Source organism: Dicentrarchus labrax, unplaced genomic scaffold (genome assembly GCF_905237075.1).
Source record: "Dicentrarchus labrax unplaced genomic scaffold, dlabrax2021, whole genome shotgun sequence".
NCBI lineage: Eukaryota > Metazoa > Chordata > Actinopteri > Moronidae > Dicentrarchus > Dicentrarchus labrax.
This window is the reverse complement of record NW_026136714.1, coordinates 14,696,028-14,717,997: the sequence shown is the minus strand read 5'-3', so window position 1 is coordinate 14,717,997 and position 21,970 is coordinate 14,696,028. Positions and strand designations below refer to the sequence as shown.

At 40.0% G+C, this 21,970-nt stretch overlaps 1 protein-coding gene across 2 annotated transcripts; it reads right to left on the bottom strand.

Annotated features, from left to right (window-relative positions):
* Window positions 1-478: 478 nt before the first annotated feature.
* Window positions 479-21,595, bottom strand: septin5a (septin 5a). 2 transcript variants are annotated; one of them, XM_051423522.1, is made up of 12 exons: window positions 21,496-21,595; window positions 21,299-21,312; window positions 7,099-7,189; window positions 6,775-6,861; window positions 5,784-5,907; window positions 5,492-5,626; window positions 5,134-5,251; window positions 4,942-5,043; window positions 3,257-3,353; window positions 3,035-3,170; window positions 2,824-2,926; window positions 479-1,747 (listed from the first exon to the last, which is right to left on the bottom strand). In XM_051423522.1, exons 3-12 carry the CDS (start codon window positions 7,106-7,108, stop codon window positions 1,685-1,687), a joined length of 975 nt encoding a protein of 324 aa, XP_051279482.1. In that variant the 5' UTR covers window positions 7,109-7,189; window positions 21,299-21,312; window positions 21,496-21,595; the 3' UTR covers window positions 479-1,684. The 2 variants fall into 2 exon arrangements, with proteins under 2 accessions (XP_051279482.1, XP_051279481.1); XM_051423521.1 differs by lacking the exons at window positions 21,299-21,312; window positions 21,496-21,595 and adding an exon at window positions 9,164-9,714.
* Window positions 21,596-21,970: the final 375 nt, after the last annotated feature.

Sequence of the window (21,970 nt, the reverse complement as noted above, 5' to 3'; positions counted from 1 at the left end):
AATCATGTAAAATACATCAGTCTGAACTGGACCATTCTGCACAATGAGTACATTTACTTTTGATACTTTAAGTTTATTTTAATGGTAATACTTTTGTACTTTTACATTTTGAATGAATTACTTTTGTTTGTAAGAGAGTGTTTTGAAGAGTACGTCAGCACATCATCCACCACTGAATATTACAAATGAAACATATATAAGTGAAAGTCCTCTGCCAGAAAATACTGATATAAATCCATCATTCATACTAATGTTAAGCTTGAGTGTCTCCTCTGACTGGCGGGAAGATGATGTGTGCAATGCAGAGGAAGAATGGCTGCAGGAGATAAACATGAATCAGCAGATAATGTTCCTGCAGCTCCGAGCCCTGCTGCTCAGACTCTGACAGCCGGAAGTGACAGAGGATGTCGTGCTGCGTTCACTGGACCTTAACGTTCTGCTTTATAACCTTCAGAGAAACAACGCATACACTGCAAAGTCAAATTGACGAGAAACAAGAGTTTATTTGTCACACCTTTATAAATGGGGCACAGGCTGAACTCACAGCCTTCAGGCAAAATATGTACTGTTGTTCAGCATCAGCCTACACACACACACACACACACACACACACACACACACACACACACACACACACACACACACACACACACACACTCTCTCTCAAACAATCTCACATACAGGATACACATCTTTACTGGCAAAATGCAGCAATTCACTTCCACGGAGAAAAAACAGAAGCACAGACACAGTATCTGCTCCTCATTATTTATCTATTTTTACCATCCCATAGTGGAATCAAAGCATACTGTAGGTCATGATGCATTCAAATACAAGCACAGGGCATCGGCTATAAAGCAGTAAAAATAGGCCCACAGAGTTTAGCGGATATGAGTAATGGCAGCATGCTTGCACATGCACCCTTGTACTGCACCAACCCCCTCATTATGTCGAAGGCTCTCCGTTCACAGTTAGCCACTGGCAATAAGTGCATTTTCAGCTCAGACAGCACATATAAAAAATGCTGGGAGAGGATATTTTGACTTGCCATATGTGAAAAAATGTCACATGAAGGTATTTATGAGGATCCGAGAGCAAATTAACAAGGGCAAAGTTGGATTTTAACAAAAGTAAGTAAAAATGGGAGTTTTATGGACGGATACCTGGTGATATTTCATTAAAAACACACACACACACACACACACACACACACACACACACACACACACACACACACACTCACACGCTCACAAACATATAATAAAAAACAATATCCATGTTCAAATTTAAACATCACCAACAACCTAAATTTCTTTACAAAACATCTTGTAGCACACATGTTCATAACCTGACAAAATATCCAAAAAGTTTAGCATTGCATTTATAAATTAGATACACAGAGTAGTAATTTAAATTACGCATTTATATTATATATGTTAAGACTGTTAAACCACAGCAAGGGGCTCAAACTGGGCAAACGGATAGTTTCAGAGAAAAAACAAAAACCCTCTGACAGACAACCCTCCAGGCAGACAAACTATACAAAGCACCAAACTGAGGATAAATGTACAGCCAGAGTTGCCACTAACACATGATATCCATGGTCAACGTCTGAAGGTCTCACTGTCGTTCAGGGGAGAAACAGTAGGTGGCGCTGCAGCCCAGCTCTGCTCCGGGAGAGACATCACTGGTCTTTATCGTGCATCTGCTGCTGCATCTTATTCAGCATCTCCTGCATCCTCTTCAGCTGCAGACAGAGAGGAACATTTAGGGTTAAACTCTCCACATGAATTCATCCTGAACCGACGACTTTAAGCCACAGATGGAGCATTTACTGTTATATATGATGTTTTGGGATTAACATCACTGCTGCATTAATGTTTATGTTGAATTTCACTGCTGCAGATGTTTAAAGTTGAGCTCATTTGAACTACTTTATATGCGGTTGGGTAGTTTAATCATCGTGTGTTTGTACAGTCGCTGTCCTGTGAGAACTATGTACCTTTGTACATTTCCCGGATAATCCAATAAACGGTTTAAATTGTTTATTTATCTTAAGAAGTAGGAGATTTTTTTTCAATCCATAAAGGAACAATTCAAAAATCACCAAATCTGGAGACACATGGTTTTCAATGGACAGTAAAGGTATGAAATTGAAATTGTAATCAGTAGAGGAACTAAAGCTGTCAGATAAGGTAATGGAGTAAAAACGTGAGTAAGCCAAATACCAGTATTGGAAATTTACTCCAATGGGCAAGAGAATGAGCCAAGCCATACAACAATGATTAATCATACAGGGTTAGTAGTATAAATAATAATAAATGTCTATTTTATTAAGCACATGTATCAGATAGGCTCTTTATATACGCTCTCTCACTCTCAGTACAATACACAAAATTCAGGTATGGGGAAGGAAAAAATGCGATTGGAAAACAGAACAATATTTGCCTCTGAGATGTAGTATAAAGTATAAATTAATTAATTTAATTCAAAGTAAAGTACCTCAGATTTGTACTTAAGTACAGTATTTGGCTACATTGAACCACTGGTTACAAGTTGGCCCATTAATTCATGTATTACTTTAAAGGTATATAAAATATTCTCTCAGTGGTTTCACAGTTAAGTTTAGTCAGCGATGTCATCTACTCCTAGTGACTTTTTAAGGAGTACAGTGATGAAGAGACAAAATCTCATCACATTCAGTATTATTGTCGGTTGTATCAGAGCAAAACTGACCTGTGACTCATCTATGATACATTCATGAAGAATAACTCTAACAGAAACATTCACTGTTTGGTGAAACAACAAAAGATTGCTTCATACCTCCTCATCTTTCATTTTGATTAGTTTCTCAGTCTCCACATCTGGTGTGGACAGTGGCAGGATGGGAATGGGACTCTCCATACGGTTGTCCTGAGCCAGTTTACTGAGGAGGAGAAGAAGAAGAAGAAAAGGAGGAGGAGGTGAAGCAGGCAAACTTCAGCCATTATCTGAGCTGTTTAAACAACCTTCTCTCTGTGATGTTTTCACATACCTGGTCATTTCCTGTATGCACTGCGCTCTGTAGTTCTCGTAGTGGACGTCGCAGGTCACGTCTTTGAGGTCGTGCATGTGTGATCGAATCAGCATGTTCCTCAGTTTCACAAAGTCACAATGCGACTGGTTCTCCACTGAGACAAAGAAACATGTCAGATTGATCAATAATTCAAGTTATGACATTCAAACTGTGTCACATACAGATGTTACATAAACATACCTTCAACTATTCCCCAGGGGTACAGTCTCCCTCTCACTCTCTGCCCTCGAGCTTCCACCACTGTGTTACTGCCGATCACAGCGAACGGGGTGCACTCCTGCACACACACACACACACACACACACACACACACACACACACACACACACACACACACATTGTTTATTTAACCCGTATCTTTCCAGAGAATGCGGACTGAGGCACACTGGTCCTGGTACTTCGTGGTAGAGTTTCACACATTCACAAAAGTCCACTGAGCAGCTCAAGAGAAGCGTGACTGTAATTGTTCAGACACGTAAAAAGAAAACTGTCTCTTGTTTATTTTGTCACACAGAACTGCTTCTACGCTACAAGGGTTAAATTGTCAGTTCACACATATATTAACTCTTCTTACTACTCGCTGTTTCTCGAGCTTTCAACCTGCGCATTAAGTCATCGCCTGATCTACGTACGGCAATCTGTCAACAGAGACGTGGTTATAAAGTTGTGTGACGTAAACTGAGCAAACCAGTCTGCTAAGGAAGAAGTAGTTAGACTTTGAGTTAAGATTTTTCTACGCACGTCACAAGCCTAAAACATTCCCCAGCTTCTATGCACCACTCAAAGGCTTGAAAAAAAGGTTGTGACAAAAAGCTTCCAGCAGCCTTTAAAGAATAAACAGGAAGTTACAGAAATGTTTGTATCCTGTCACCTTTAGTTTTTAGACCACGTTTGGATTTATAAATAAACTTTATCATTATTATCAACCACTTAAGATCTCTTAACAGAATAAACCTTCATTGTACAACGAGAGACATGAAACAGCTACAATCTACAGTTAAATATTGAATCACACAGAAAATCACGAGCCAATCAGCCTGGCTCTAAAAGCTGCTGCCGGCTCGATCTCCTGAGGTTATCGTTGCCTGCGTGCACACAACGTCAGAGCAAATCAGCATCAACTCGAACACAAATCTGACTCGTCTCAAACGGGCCTAATAAAAGTTATTACAGTACAATGCAGGAAGGTGATAGTGTCACTAGTTAGAGCTGTGATATCTCGTCATGCATTTAAATTTCACGTGTTCTGTCTGAGATTTGAGGTCAATAAAGTTTTGTTTATGTCCCTTTTCATAAACAGTCCACAGACCTTAAGAGGACCTTTTCCATCTGTTACAACATACTTCCTGAAACTGTTTCTGGAAAGACAAGTCTTTTTTTTAGCTTTTGAGGAGCGAAAATAATTCTGTTTATTGTAAAGGGTGTGTGTAGATTTAGAAGCGGATATCTCAACAGAGCCACAGATACTATGAACACTGAGGTCATATCCTACTGTATGTGTTTATCTGAGAGTTTTAGCCACTGGTAGAAGTGTAATTAGCAGATAAAAGTATTTATAAACTCAATATATTTATATTTCACTTCTGTACAGCCGACAAAATTAGAAAATGAATAAATATGAAAGAATATACTGTTGAAAAGATGACTTTAAAACAGCATTTAGACATTTATGTTGGGAAATAACATTTACAGAAAATATAATTACCCGGCTGAACAAATAAAATATGAAAAATCTAAATAATAATAAAAACTAAGTATCTCTAAACTCTTGGCTGAGTGAGAAAATAAACTCCAGAGAAGTGAAATAACCCCAATATGTGGCCACTTCCAGTGAATCAGTAACTGTAACTCTGTAACAGACTCACCTTCAGCTCTTTGTCAAGTTGTTTAAACTCTTCATCCTCATCGGAGTCACATTCTGGGAACTGGTACACTTTGATCCCAAACTTGTCTATTTCCTCTCGTATCTGGACACAAATCAGACGAATCAGAACAATGGTTACAGTGAACAACCTACATTCAGTAAAACATGGTGGAGATGTAGTTCTCGGACTCACTCTGTCTTTGAGCTTTTTTATCTCGTTGGGCGTGAGGCAGTCGGCTTTCGCAATGAGAGGAATTATGTTCACTTTTTCATGCAGAGCCTTCATGAACTCAACATCCACCGGACGTAGCCTGTGGAAGGAAAACCAGAGTGAGCACCGAGAGCGAAGTGATTAAAGTCCTACAAATGAACACAGTTTTAGAAAATCTAAAGGTGGAAAAGTGTTGTTGGGTCACTGTTACGATACATTATACATTGTTTGTGTGTGTGTGTGTGTGTGTGTGTGTGTGTGTGTGTGTGTGTGTGTGTGTGTGTGTGTGTGTGTGTGTGTGTGTGTGTGTGTGTGTGTGTGTGTGTGTGTGTGTTTTTACCCGTGTCCAAATGGAGGGATGAAGTAGAGGCAGCAGTGGACTCTGTTGTCTTGGATGTTCTTTCTGTTCAGCCCGCTCTCATCTCTGAAGTATTGCTCAAACTGCTGATCTATGTAGTCTGTGATCGGCTTCCAGCTGGGACACACACACACACACACACACACACACACACACACAAAAAAACACACACACACACACATACATCACAGACCACATTAGCAAGTCTTCCAGACACAGTGAATTCAAGCGAGCAGGCTGAATGCAGAGGCACACATCAGATCTTCCAGCTCACCACTCATTGTTGTTGACGGCGTCTCCGAAGCCCGGCGTGTCTACGATGGTCAGCTTGAGCTTGACTCCTTTCTCCTCGATGTCTACAGTGTGTTTGATGATCTCCACAGTTTGGTTAATGCGCTCTACAAAGCATTAACACAGAGAAGGAGAAGGTGACGGGGAGCAAATGAGGAGAAGCAGCTGAAAAAGCAGGTCAGAGAAAATGTAGAACAAGCACAACTACAAACCTTAAAAACAGGTCATACATAGATACTTTAACTTTTAATTTCCTACAACAGCTGGGCACTGTAGTTTTTAACAAACATCAGTCAAACAGGAGAAAATCCTGCAGTTGTTGGGGACTTTTTTTAGTGACAGATTAACAAACAATGGCTGAATTAAAATGGGTTGCACCACACAAAGTAGTTACGACATAGAGATTAGCTGTTTTTAAATATTTAAACCGCTGTGGTGTAGCTAAGTGAACTAATACCAATGTTAGCTTGCTAATATATGAGAGTGAAAGAGGTGAGCTAATATTAGATAAGACTGACACATCTGACCTGTTATAACGAAACCAAGAACATTTGAAATCACATTTCCCAAAGATCACATAATGTACCTCAAATTAGGAAATAATTTGAAATGTTAGATGTTGTTTAGGTTGTGTTATCATTCCTGTTAAATATTACAAACTCTGAAACACACATAATTATTTTGCATGAACATATGACTCAAACCAAGAAACATCTTCAGTCTCTCCAGACTAACAGAGACAGGTTTTAATGGTGCAGCCTGATTTAGTAAATAACTTTGGAGACACAAACCCAGCGATGTATTTACGGAGAGCTGCTGAAACTATATGAGATAAACTGGACTTCTTCACAGCAGCTTTGTGAGAAACGTAAGGTTAAATGTAAGACGGACGGTGGTCTGGCTTATATAAATATCAGACCTCATGCGTTCATTATGACTCATACAAAGAGATAATAAATAGCATAAAGACTCACCCTCAGCATTCAGTAACTTCCTGTCTTTGTAGAGGTCTGTGAGGAAGAGGCTGTTGACCAGGGTGGATTTACCCATACCAGACTCTCCTGCAGCACACACACACACACATATAAGGTCATAATGTATGTGAACCTAATCTGAATCGACACCTCCTTTAGACTTATTTTCAGGGCTGTTGTATCAGCCAGCACCAGTGTTAGCTAGGTGTACCTGTGTGTGTGTGTGTGTGTGTGTGTGTGTGTGTGTGTGTGTGTGTGTGTGTGTGTGTGTGTGAACTGTGTGTAACTTTACTGTCATGTTTGCATCTTCAACCACGAACTGACCTGCCACCATCAGAGTGAAATCGAAGCCTTTCTTCACAGACTTCCTGTGGACCTGGTTGGGCAAAGTTGCAAAACCCACATACTGCTTCTCCTGGGACAGAAAAAAGGACACAAAGAAGGAGGAGGAGAAGGAGGTGTTAATGACCTGATGACAGTTATTGTAGAGCTGAAACAATTAGTCAATTAATCAAGTAGTTGACAGAAAGATCATTTACAGCTTTTTTTATAATTGATTACTTGTTATTTTTGCCAAATAATCTCTAGTTATAACGTCTCATTTGTGAAGATTTGTGGCTTTTTTTTATATCATGTGATGGTTAATTTAATATTTTTGGGTTTTGGACTACTGGTCGGACTAAATAAGATATCTGAGGACCATCACCTTGGGCTTTAGGGAACTGTGAAGGGCATCCACATTTTTGACCAAACTGGTTCCATTAGGTGGAAAAATAATCAGCAGATAAATAAAATAAAATAAATTGTTAATTGATTCTCGATTGATCAACTGATTGTTTGGTTGACTGAGTGTCTCTATTTCTTAAAACTCAAGGTGATGTCCTCAAATCGCTTGTTTTGTTCGACCACCAGACCAAAACCAAAAAAATTTTGTTTACTACCACAAAAGAGCAGCGGTGGAAGGAAAGTAAGTACATGTACTGTATGTAAGTACTGTAAGTACAATTTTGCAGCACTTGGACTTCACTTGAGTACTTTCCTTTTTCTGCTACTTTCTACTTCCACCCCACTACACAGGCAAATATTATACTTTTTACTCCAAAACATTTATCCCATAACTTCCGCTACTGGTTTCTTTACAGATTCAGATTAATAATACAAAATATAATCACCAAATAAATTAGATAGCCATAGGCAAATAAAATTAGCCACACCATTACACATTAATGCATCATTAAATATAATCCACTAATTATTCTGAAATGGGCAATTTTGCATAATGAGTACTTTTACTTTTTACTTTTGATGTTAATACTTTTGCACATTTACTTAAAGCAAGTCAAGTTTTAAATGTATGACTTTTATTTTTAGTATTTCTACACTGCTACAAGAGACAGACACGAGTGGCACATCCTCACATATTGTTGAAAAAGGTACTAATTGAATAATCAACTAATTGTAGAGGAAAAAGAGGCAGACTTCAAATAACTGTAAGAGAGCTCAGAGGGTTTCTAATGTGAGAACAAAATGCATCCGGCAGCACCCAATGCAATAAAATGACCACAACAGACAGACGGCGTCTATAATGCAGAAAATCTACAACTGCATGGAAAAACACGTGCACAGCATTCCTCTGAGCAGCTGAGAATAACCAGTGTCTCACTTTTTCCACTAAAACTCTCACAGAAACACACAAAGAGAACCACAGGATACCAGTCTCTCTCTCCCTCTCTCTTTGTGTGTCAGACAGTAGCTCTCAGTCTTGCAGGTTTTCTCGGCTGCATCTGGCAGAGCGTCATCTTTACTCTACAGTACGTGCTGACATGTGCAGATATAAATACACACTCAAGGCCCATCGAGAGCATTCACGCACAGACAGAAGCTACATTCAACGGACCTGAAAAGCTCTTTTTTTTCCCTCCGCAAACACACAGTCAGAGTCCTCATATGCTGTCATAACTTGTCATAGGCATTTCCGACAGCCCCCTCGGGTGAGGATTGCATTTACAAAAACACACACATTCATTCACACAAAAAAAAACTACAGGCGGTGCAAACAGTGCATGGCAGACACACTTGCCAGAGAGCCAGAGGAGTGAGTATGAGGAAAGCTGTAGATAAATCACTGAGTAATCATAAAAACATTTGGAGGAAAGACAAATCATCTCAGCAGTAAATCTGTCACAGAGGTATCACAAGAGCAGACACCTCCACAGAAAAACAGAGATAACACCAAAAGATGCTGACAGAGAGTCTAGAGTCTAGTGTTAGGGCTTCTTGTTTATGCATTTATAAAGTAAACCTGAACTTGGCGTCTTTGTTCTTTATTGTATTGTGAATTTCTCCTCATATCTTTCACCAATTTGTCCCCCGAAATCCAACTTTTTACCTTCTGCCTGGCTGTTCTCACTCGTGGGCACAGCAGACGTTCCACCAGTTTTTCCTGCAGCATGATGGCATCCATCCCAAACCGCTCCGACACTGACGGACCAAAATAGCCACGGGTCTCAAAAGGGGCGAAAAAACAGCCCAGCAAGGAACAGAAAAAAGCAAAACTGAAGCCCCGATACCTTGACAAACCCGTCTCTTGCTCTCTGTCTGCTCCCAAATTGTCTCAAACACACCTCTTTCCTGTTTGTGCTCTTTAAATATGGGCCTTTTGTTCCTCCTACTTTCCCTCTCTTGATTTTCTTTCTTTTCTCTTCCTTCTTTCTTTCTTTCTTTCTTTGTTTGTTTCTTTCTTTTTCTTTCTTTCTTTCTTTCTTTCTTTCTTTCCTTTGCCCTTCAGCGATCCAACTCTCCCTGTTCAGACAGGTACGGAGGAATTCTCACTGAGAGGGAGACGGAGAGAGGGAGTAAGAGAGAGGTGGCAATTTGAGGGAGGAAACAAGGGAGGGATGGAAGAAACGAAGGTCTAAAAGAAACTCATTCATTCAGCCTGTATTCCCTCCCCCAGCTCTGACAGTTGAAAAATAAAACTCTGCACTGAGAGAAATGACCACCAGCTTGCACAGACAGACAGACAGACAGACAGACAGACAGACAGACAGACAGACAGACAGACAGACAGGCTAGTTCCGTTAAATGATGTGAAACATAAATGAACTTGTTTGAACTTGACAGTAACAAAAGCTGCAGTGTGGCTCCAAAACAAACAACAGCTAAAGACACAAACGCAGCAGGTCCAGGCCTGTAGAGCGAGATGATCAGATTATCAAGTGAATTAACTTGTCAATCCACGTGTTCAGTCAGTGATGTATGTGTGTGTTTGTGTGCGAGGCTGCTCGGCATCCAGTGCCTTAAAGACGAGCCAAAGGCGTTTTAATTTAAATGTTTCATTACATAAAAAAACGTTCAGTAGTGGAAGAAATACTCAGATCCTTTTTGTATGTAAAGATACTGATATAAGTAATATTTTAATTGAAGTTAAGTATCAAGAACTTGTGTGACTGATATTATATTACAGGATTAGATTGTTAAAGCTGATGCATCAGTTCATAAGAAGCATTTTAATGTTGCAGGTTTACTTGTAGGTTGTTTTAACAACTTTATATAAAGTTAGGAAGTTTACTCTGTTCCCAGCCTAGGGGTCGGGCCCCTCCACAGGGTCACAAGACAAATCTGAGGGGTCGTGAGATGATTGATAGGTGAGGAAAGAAGAAAAAACAAAGTTCGAACGCGAAAATCTGTGATAACTTGACGTTTTGTTATTTAAATAAAAGGAAACCATGTGAGAAGTTTAGAAGGTGAAATGTCTCTTTGAACTGCTAATAACTCACAGACATCTGAAATGTGACAGGAGACCACAAGAAGTTTTTATATATGAGGTCAGAACCCAGTCAGCTCGGTTTAATGCATTCTGCATTATGCAAGTTTGTTGTGTAAAATCTTAACCTAAAAAGTATAAAGCATAAAATAGAAACACTAAACTAAAGTACCTCTGAACTGTTTTTAAGTACAGTGCTTAAACTACATTTTATGTTACGTCTTTAAATGTAACAAGAAGGATTCTTACAATTGCCACAGAAACAACACTTAGGTAGGTGAGTTTTTGCTGATTATACGAATCCTCTCTACTTATGACAGGCCTACTATTGCACTACATTTATCATTAACTGTTATCCTTTAATAACAATGTGTGGACACAGTGGTTGATTGCACAGCAAATATTATACAGGTTCACCTCAAGGAACGTCTGCTCATACAGACAAGATAGTCACCACTTTGCATCTCTGCATTGGAGAGGGATTGGTTGGTTGAAAGAGAGAAATATTGATTGTCAGATGAAGTGATGGAAATATTTGTCTTTGTAAAATGAGCTCAAATTAATGCTGAAACATTTAAACATCAACAGAGTTCAAGATGACCAAGGTTAGTGAATTTTACTTAAACAGATATTTAGCTAATTCGCTATTTTAAGTGTAACATTTAATTTTATTACTCTAAAAGCAGTCGTTTAACAATCACTTGTTTGCACGCTTAACACAATGCTACAGCCAACAGCCAGTTAGCTTAGCTTAGCACAAAGAGTGGAAACGAGGGGAAATAGCTAGCCTGGCTCTGTCTGAAGGTAACAAAATCCAACTAATAAATACTGTTATTTTAGTGAGTTTTAGAGGCGCTGGTAGGAGGATTTTTTAAAACTCTGAGTCAGACTAGAAAGCAAATAAACAGATTTCCCCAAATATCAAACTGCTCCTTTAATATTGGTGTTAGTTCACATATGTGACATGTTTTATATCACAAACAATTTGTTTTGTTAGGTCATTTCAATAAATATTATAGGAGATATCTGTGGTGTCATTTTTATCTGAAAGATTTGCACATGTAGGCATGTTGTATGGGCGGGCCAGGGACGGGTGCAATGGTTCATAAAAGTTTGGGAAACGCTGGTCTAGACTGTAATGAAAAGGATGTGTAGGAGGTCAGTCACCATGTCGTCTCCTCTGGTTACTTCAGGAGTGTGTGCGTCAGTGTGTGTGTGTGCGTAGAGGTGAACGAGGTACATTTCATGGCAGTCGATTGCTTCCAGATGTGACAGTGGTGTGTGTGCGTGTGTGTGTGTGTGTGTGTGTGTGGGGTGTGTCCGACTCATACATGATGTGGGCAGCAGAGCTTTTATGCTCTTTGAAATAAAAGCCCCCTTTTTTTTCCTTCTCTTTTCTTTCCCGAAGCAGGCACACCCCACAACGATGCCACGTACAGGCTGTTACAGGCCCACTCCACACCACAGGAGGGAGACAGAGGACTCAACTCAGATAAACAAAAAAGGTTTATGATCCCTCATCCCGGTCTTCACAGCCATGATGGTGCTGATGCAAATGTCAGCAGAGATGTTAGATGAAGAGTTTAGATCATTGTAGAGAGACTTGAAAGTGTGGAGGGAGGGTGGGAGGTCAATCTGAATAGAAGAAAGGAACAGATGTCTGGAAAATGGTATTACAATAGCCCCCACGGCTAAACCCCCCCACAGTCAGTGTTTCTCAGTGGCCAGCTGTCCCTTTCTCTCTCTCTCTCTCACACACACACACACACACACACACACACACACACACACACACACACACAGACACACACACACACACACACACCAGACAGACAGACAGACAGACAGACAGACAAACTAAATATAATCTTCTTCACACTTTTTTTGTTAGTTGAAAATTCAACATTATGCTCAATTCTCTCTTTACTAAGTGAAGCCAAAAAGTTGTGTCTTGTATAATCTTTTTCTTTCAGCTGCTCATCAAAGACATTTAATGTCACATTTTGTTGCTGGAACCAGATGAGATTTAGCATTAAGGGGCTTTTAAAATCACAGAGGTGGAATATGACCTGTAGATACAAATCAATACGGTTTAAAGTTGTCTATAGACTCAAAACTAAACTGGATGGAAGCAGATGACTGGTGGAAGGATCATTAATTCCAATAATTGTTGTTATTATGTGTTACAACTAATGAACAGACAGATCTACCTACACACACACACACACACACACACACACACACACACACACACACACACACACACACACACACACAAGGATAAAAGGTTGCAGTTGTACTATATATTGTATATAAAAGCTACACAGACGTTGTGACTAAGTTGTCAAAGCTGCAACTCAGCACTGTCCCTCTGGCGTCTTCCAGCTGATCAAACACAAGGAGAGAGGGAAGGTAGAGAGGGCAGCAGGTGCAGAGGGGCGTTAAGGACAAACCATGAGTCAGGACTAATGACAGAAAGCAGAACAGCAGACTGTGTGGGGGGGAAATTAAAAGCATCTTCTAACTCACTTATTTTCTTTTACATGATCGTATAACTGTATTTTTGGTCATGTGTTCACTTTGTGTTCATGCTTTTAGACATTTGTTGCATCTATTGTACCTCTGTGCTTTAATCTGTTGATTGTTTAGTCTTTCAAATGTCACAAAACAATGAAAAATATTTATTTAATAAGCCCAAGATGACTTCTTCATTATCTGACCTTCTAAATTTTTTAATTTTCAAATACATAAAACAGAGAAAGAGCTGAAAATGTGTTTTACTTTTAAACAAACCTCTAATCAGGTCTGCAGCGACTGCAGCGACTGTCTGTCATCTGGACAACAAAGTGTTTGAAGAGCTGTGGAAAATGTGTAGGATCCTCAAGTGGACAAAATGTGATCTCCAGCTTTGTGTTTCTAAGTTTTCCGTTGTTTTTGGCTCTTAACAAGACGTACAAGAAGAGACTTTGTCGCTGTCAGAGCATTATTTTATTATAAATGCACCGTGACTCTCTCTGTTAGTTTGTTGGTCAGTGAGTGAATATGTTGGCGGGTTCTGCAGAGGCAGAGATCCAGAGATCAGCCGCTCAATCAGCAGGCAGCACTCAGCTTCTTCCTCTCAGTCATACAAAGTTGTGGCCTTTAAGGAAATGACTCTCAAAAGGCCCCAGCAGTCAACGGCAGTGCCAGGGTACAGTCTGCTCCAACAGCGTACCCATCATTCCCTGCTGCCAAAACCACTTTCACCAAAACACAGACAGACAGCGTCGGCTGAAGAAGACCTTTAAAAATCAATCACACATTTAACAGCCGACTTTTTAGATTAGATTAATACACACACGTGGAGTGGAGTATGGAGTAGACTTATATTTAATAAAAGCTGAGCTATTGGTGATAGCAAACTAAGTGAAGCTACAGCAGCAAATCCCCTCAGTGTATTGAGTTAGGGAAAGGTGCATTATATTGCTTATGAATTCATCTTGTTTGTCTTCAAGAGGAAATGTGTGTAATTAAATCTCACTTTAAAGATCTTTTAAGAGGAGAAAATAATCTTCAATGGAAATTTAAGTGGAATTTTCTCCATAATGTAAGTGAAAGGGGGATTACTGGTGGTCAAAAAAAGGTTAAAGTACATGAAAAATGTACCCAACTTCAGGAATGAGAGCACAGAGAACACATTCTTTACTTTCCACCGCTGCTCCGACCAGTACAGACTCACAATGATCTTTAAATTCAGTCGTCACAGTGAAACCGTGGTAGTGTCTGGTCCTAAAACAGTGTGGTGTGTCCCCGGCTTATAGCGGCCAGGCGGCCTGTGATGCAGCAGTAAAGAGTGGTGACCTTTACTGATGACTTCTCTGCATCTCCCAGACGTCCAGCTGACACTTTCACACCATTAAATCTGATTGCCTCGCCTAATCTGTTGCCTGCCGACCAGTAACAGAGGGGGAGATAAGGGGAGACAGGAGGGGTGAGGGTGGGTGAGACAGGAGGAGAGGGGCATAAGAACAACATAAATGGACCCTCAGCCCCCCCCTTTGTTTTTTTCTCTCCTTGGAGATGCAAAAGCCTGCGTGCACTTGGCTCTTTAACATGCTAATCTGACAGCATGTAATTGCTCAGGCAACAATAAAATAGCTTAACTGAGGGACACTTGGCTGTCATAGCACAGTTTTAGCATCCGCCTGTACAGGGACAATGGACACTTATAGGAGCTATAAGCTTAAAAACCTTTAAAACCTTAAAAACCTTAAAAACATCCCTAAAAAAACGTCCCTAAAAAAACGTCCCTAGGAAAGGTGGTATAAGAACGAAAGGTTAGAAGTTGTGCAAAATGAAAATGGAGGACACAACTTTTGTTACTTAAACAGACAAATCAAACCAACAATGAACTGATTCTACTAACAAGTACTAAGTACTAAGTATTGTCTGTGTGGTTATAACCTGATATATTTTATTCCATATATACTGTGCCATTCATTACCATGAACACAGTCCCACATACACCATCCTGCTGTCGGAAATACTCACTAATACACAAAATGTAAATTAATCTTTAGCTGAAAATAGTCCTAGTTTACACCAGTTTGAGTACCATGTGCTAAAAACAACAGGAAGTAGGGAAACCAAACTATTTATTTGAAGCATGTTTTGAAAGATTTAAGTCTAAAGTAGAGTAGTAGAAAGTAGAGAGGACTTCAGGCTGCGCAGGGCAGTCAGCAGGTATCAGGAGATGAACCAACGCTTTGGTTTTTTTTGGTCTTTTTTGACAAAAAGAAAAATATAGTTGACAAAACATTTTTTTTAACTATCCATTATTCCAATGATCTCTCAGACTTCTCATCCATGTTGTCTTAAGTTGAACTCCACAGTTCATTTTTTAACCATGGAAACAGCAACTGAACAAACACAATATCAACTTTCAGTTTTTAGGTCGTTGTCTCCAAAGTCAAGAATGAGAAGTGTGAGCTCGAGGGTTAAACTAATGTGCATGAGTGTAAAGTGTTTGAACAACTACAGCTTCATCACAACTGAGCAAACTCAATATCTTGATGAAGACCATGTGACAAACGCTCAAGAGCATGTGAATAGGTAAACCTTGAGTTGAAACGTTTTTCTCAGCTGTTGTTTCACGATAAGAATAAACTGTGCAACAAAAATATGGAATAACACACCAACTGTCAGTGTTTCAGTGTTTTCTAGTTAATTACACCGAGAACAGTTATGAAATTATCCTAATTCTCTTAATTCATTTCATTGGATTACCGCTGAGACTCCTGATCCCTATTTCCAAAGAACTTGTAATCTCAAACACATCGAGGCTGACAAAATACTTATAAAGATTTTTTCAAAGACTCTTGTTATCTGGGTCAGCCTCCAGTTACGTTCTAAAAGCTTCTTGAAAGGCAGAGCCGAGGCATGACGAGCACGGCAGTGTTATGTATAAAATCAAAGGGCATAAAAGAGGAAGAGGAGGTGAGCGGCTTCAGGTACGAGACAAACAAAAGCACCACACACATGCTCTACTGGATCACAGGTATTACAGGCGTTAGTGAGAGTATGAACATGTAAAGACACTGCAGGGCAGAAACCCCTCAAACACCCGAACAACAACATCAACTGTCAAAGAGGAAAAACTTGTTGAGGCAGAAAGTGTGTGGGAGACACACAAAGACGACGGAAGCTGCTACATAACATTCAGGTATTATTCAAGTAGGTGAAATTTGTTGCGGACATTCATGTTCCCTTCAAGTTCAGTTGTACGGTCTTTACTGATTGTCTGACTTTACATCTAGCGCCACCATGAGGTCAAAAGCATTTAGCTTAAGGTAACACTGAGCCTTGGACATGACTTTCAAAATCATCATATGGCTGCACTACACAGCAAACTGTCTTGTGATCGGGAGTCTTGAAGTCGTTGTGGTTTTCACACTACGTGACTGATCAGCAACGAGGTCACGCACTACAAGAGCACAGCGTTGCAGAGCCACTAGCGTATCTGTAGCTTCGTAGTCCAGCTTTGGTGCATTCATGTGTTCTTTACTGCGTCTCAAATGCGTGCTCTTACTGGAAAAGAGACTGAGTTTGAATATTTCACTTTGCAAAGTCAATAAAGAGTTCGAACAAGCCGATACAGAAAGTGTGATACTCTCAGACGGTGCGGTGTAAGATTCATTTTCCAACCTTAAAGCTACTTAAAGGAGACACAAAAGGCAAACACTGGACATGAATTCAGTAAATAGTTAATCAAAGAAGTTGTTGCACTCTCTGCTTCTCTTCTTACAGCTCCTCTTTTCTGCTGAAAAGCCGGAGCCACAGGGGGTTCAAATCCCAGTTTTAACACCGCACCCAACCCCCAGAGATACGCCTGTTCCTGGTCAGCAGCTGGTCCTCAGTGGGAGCCGGTGAGGGTCCCATCTGTGGCAGCGAGAGAGATGTGTGTGTGTGTGTGTGTGTGTGTGTGTGTGTGTGTGTGTGTTTAAAGAGAGTGAGAGGAGGATTGAATAACAGAAGAAGAGTTAAGCAATGGAGAGGAAAGTGTATCTGGAGCAAAGTGACACATCTGACCAAACATCTGTTCACTGCTTCAGGAAGTAACGTGACCAGTGACCTGTTTCATTTTGACACTCTCAGAAAGAGGTGACAACTCTCAACTGCTGAGTCATTAACAATCAATTTATTGATAACCTTTTAATTAGCCATCAAGTCTGCAGTTATAAATCTTTATAAGTCAGTAATAATAATCACAAGTGTTTGACTTAATAGTAATTCATCTTTAAGTATAAATGTTAATAATAAAAAGCGTTGTATAATAGTCCTTAAAGTCTTTAATCGTGAACGTTAATATGTTACTAATAAGATTTTGGTCTGGACGCTCTTCCAACTTTTCCAATAGGTCAAAGGTCGATTGGATTAAAAAGACAAAGAAAGTATTCAGCTGAAGGAGGATAAAAATGTCAGAAATGTTCCACAACCTGGCAACCCAAATGTTTTCCTTATTAATGACCTATTTGTGATCTATAAAGTGCCTAGTGTTCTAATTTAGAGAACAATTCACAGACGACCAATATTGGTAATGAAAATAAACCTTTTCTATTTGGGTTGTGAACAGATGTGACTGTAAATGTTCTCAAAAGGCTGCTTTCAAATTAAAAAAAGCAAAACAAATAACTTAATTAAAGCATATTTATGTTAAATATTCTTACCAATTCTAGTCGATGTTGCTAAAAGAGCTACTTCTTCTCTCTTACTCTGTGCTGTTTGCCACAGTCTTATAAATCACAGCACCCTCTGCTGGATAAACTCTACAGTGACAACAATATGTCACCACAGGCATCTTTCATATCGGCACTTATCGGATAACATACATGCAGATATTGATATTGATATGTCTGTGATAAGCCAATTTCAGCAGATAATGTAAATGATTTATTAACCATTAATAATTACAACTCATGAAAGGACAATATGAGAACAACAACAGAGACAGTGGATCCTTCTTTCAAATACACAAGTGAAAGATAAAAGTGACACATTTCCGTATAGAAACTAATTCACAAGTTATAACACAGACCCTCTCTCAGTTTAACACACTCAGGGTTACTTTGTCTTGTGTGACCAGCAGCTTATGGAGGCTCTTATCTACTTGTGCTACTGTGACACTATGTAAACACACCATTATCCCACCAGAGGGACTGTTATTCAGCAAATGTTACATTGACTCACTATAAGTAAATAAAACGTGATATTCAGTAAAAACTAAGTGAATTTGTGGCCATGTTGCATTCGGGTCTGTTGAGGCTTCAGTTGGAGAAACTTGAAGTATTTGTGGCTCTTCTGAGATCAATTCTTTCTGCCTGTATGATTATATTTGTTCAATTATAATAAAGTTATTTATTTCTTAACTCTGAAACAGAAATCCAGTGTTGAACAGCTACTAATGGTCCACTGCTGCTGTTTCTAAGGTCAAGATTGAATTTATTACAGATTACTTACAGATTTTAACACAACAAGGACCAGACGTGCTCAGAAAAAGGGACATTTTAACATCTATGATTCAATTAAAAGCTCCAAACCAGCTTAGAATAGACTTTGTGGTTCCAAAGGTGACGTGGCAACCACATTATTCTAGACGTGGTACGTACACATTGCTCCACGTATCTCAGCCAACTATTAAATAAAACCTGCGATTGTGATTCTTTTTATTCGGTTTCTGATCTGTGATGAACAAATGTTCAGTGAATATCCACCCACACGCAGAATAATCAGCACACGGGATTGTGAGTAGGTCAGATGGTGTCGTCCACTCCTTCGTACCAGAGTGATGAAAATGGATTAAAAAAAGACTGTTGCCTGGCAACGTGAAATCACAGCAAAGGAAGTGACGGGGGATGTTTGGGGCGACGTGAGGGAGTGAGACGTGGAAAGAGGAAGAGGAGAAGGGAGGGAAATGTTGTGAAAATATTGATTTAAGATTGATTATCGGTTATGATCTCAGCATCCAGTCAGTTTTTTTTCCAGCTCCTCCTCCGCAGCCGGGATGAGATATTTTTCTCAAAGTGCCCAACAGGGTCACAGGCAGTAGAGTGTGTGGGAGGGAAGCACTCACAAGGTGTAAAAGCTGTATAGTAATCCAAATACTGAGCATGAATCACTGCATGAGTGGATGGATATTTATAAGAGGAAGGCAGCAGCTGCTTTCACTGTAAGTTTAGGTCATTTTTTACAGTTACTGCACAAACTGGAGACACTACATCTCCGAGCTCACACTCAACAACAATCATACTAATCCAGGTTTTCTAGAAATCTACTCATATACCTGTGTGTGTCTGTGTGTGTCTGTGTGTGTGTGTGTGTGTGTGTGTGTGTGTGTGTGTGTGTGTATGTGCTCACAATCATTTCAACTACTGGATTCTGTCCAACTGGGAATTTCTGGGAGAATAAAAATATGTCTGCAACCTGACCAGTTTATATCTGCCAGCTGTGAGGGGGGTGGAGGACGACAGAGTAAATACTGGACAAATATGAAGATGGGATGAAAAAAAAGAAGCTAAATACTACAGAGTGAACAGACAAAGGTGGAGGGATTAGGGAGCAAATTATTAAAAGTGTTCTTTGTTCACAAGTAGATCTTACTTTTTATGCTTCTCATCCCTATTTAACACTGTTTACTCAGTAAGTATTGTATGCAAGTACAATATTCTGGTACCTGAACTTATACTTAATAATATTTTATCTATTTCTTGCTACTTTATACTTCTACTCCATTGCACCACAATAATGACTCATCAGTAATAAGGATTCAATATAATATACAACGTAATGATAATAATGTCTCATTCTGTGGCGTCATGATGACCCAGAGCTTTGAGGTTTTGCATGATGAAGTTTTACTTTTGATTTAAAGTACATTTTGACTGTTAATACATCTGAATACTATTACATAAGTATCATCATGAATGCAGGATTTGTAATAAGAGTTTTTTTTTATTATGGTATTACTACTTTTACCCAGTAAATGCTCTCAGTTTTTTCCACACGTCGGCTGTCATGTGCAAAGTTGAGAATATGAATGCAGGGTGAGGAACTCTACATTAGGTATCTAAAACGAATGCAGCTCTGTAATAAAGTGTTCAGTGCTGCTGATTGGTTGGTTATTTTGGAGTCTGTAGTCTGTGGTGCAGTTCAGTTGTATTGTTATTTCTGAGAGGTGTTTCTTATATTTAGTTTTTGCTTTTATATCAATGAGTGGATTAACACCCATCAGTATAGTGCTATCCAATTCACCAGCGCCACCAACTGCAGCTTTAAAAATGACCCCAAAACTACATCAAAACCTCCTTGAAACAGTTTCAGCAAAGACTGAACATTATAACCTTCATGAAGGTAGATGTATTGCAGCTGTTGTATTAGTTTCAGATTTAACTTGCAGCTGTAGAATAAATACAGTATATACATATAAAATATACCATTAGTGCTCATGTGTTGTAATTAAATATTTCCTATTACAGCTATTGATGCATTTTCAATAGCTGTAATAAACATTACACTATTTTAAATCTATTGACCATCCGGTTGGCTGTATCATCCAGGCACACTCAGCACGTGCAAATACACCTCTACTGTCATCAGATACTATAGAGGAAGAGGAGGAGGAGGAGGAGGAGGAAGGCAAAGGGTCATCAGAGACGCGACCTCCCCTCCAGGCTCATGTGGCAGCTGTGTTTTTGAAGCTGAACAATGGTCAGGAAGGGTTCACTGAAGGCAGCGACTGTAATCGTGAGTCGTGCTGATGTAACAATCCAGTCCATCAGTCGACTTAATGATCGATAATCGGTAATAATTCTGCATAATAATTCTGCAAGGCATCGGCGGAGGAGAGGATGGAGAGGGAGGAGAGGATGGAGAGGGAGGAGAGGGAGGATGCTGCCTTTTGAGTACCATGTTGGCTGCTCGCCTCTAGTGACGCCGGCCTGCTCCACATACGCGTCTAAAAATGAAACCGACCCCTCCTCCACCCTCCACCCTCCGCCTGTCAGTCTGCTGATCACACCACTGTGATGGTATGGCTGCCCTCTGAGCATCTCGGGTTTATAAAACTGACAGACAAATGTCGGAAGAAAAAGATATAGAAAAATATTGCTGCTGCAGCCTCGGTCGCCCAGTGCGAGGTTTTATTCCGACAACGCACCATGTTGACAATGTATTCTCAATTAAATAAAACACCACACAAACGCATAAAAAAAAGATGTCTCTTACCTCCGCGCTATCCTCTATTGGCCATTATAGCATGGATGATGAGGAGGAGGAGGCGCAGGTGCAGGGATGCAGAGCGACGCCCAGGGAGACACAAACATGAAGCAATCATTGGATTGATTCTCAATAAATTATTGGCTCAGTCAATAAGATCCAGAAACCCACGCTCACCTGTTTTAACCGGGATCCGGCTTTTGTACCTGATGTTGTTCGTCATGTTGACCGCTCTCCTCCCTCGATTTTACCGAAGCGACGGCTCACTGACAGCGGCCCCCCTCGCCTCTGCCTCTCCTCCAAGCCCCGGACAGACAGCAGGAGGGCGGGCCGAGCTGACAGATGAAAGCTCCTCCTCCTCTTCCTCCTCCTCCTCCTCCTCCTCCTCACAGCCAGTCACACTGCAGAGTTATCTACAAGCAGGAGTCTATACAGGATGCCATGAGGGGGGTTAGGGTCCAAAACAACCACACTGGCATCAGTGCAGCTTTAACACTCTCCAATATGGAGTCAGACATCTACAGGACTTAAACACAAACAGTGTTTTCTCTCCCTCTGCCTGTTGTTTGTATTTTTAGTGTTTCTATTTTACTTTTTAACATCCTGAAGAACACAGAATATTAAAAACATCTTGAATATCCCTCCACTTGAATTGTGTAGAGAGCAAACCGAGCCTCTTAC

What these genes read in the sequence shown, in the direction of transcription:
- septin5a (XM_051423521.1), bottom strand. Translation starts at nt 9,238, where the DNA reads ATGGATGCCATCATGCTGCAGGAAAAACTGGTGGAACGTCTGCTGTGC. An exon ending in GAAGTTACTGAATGCTGAGG is followed by an intron (nt 5,908 to 6,774) that starts GTGAGTCTTTAT and finishes AATGCTTTGTAG; the next exon opens with AGCGCATTAACCAAACTGTG. An exon ending in AACTTGACAAAGAGCTGAAG is followed by an intron (nt 3,354 to 4,941) that starts GTGAGTCTGTTA and finishes GTGTGTGTGCAG; the next exon opens with GAGTGCACCCCGTTCGCTGT.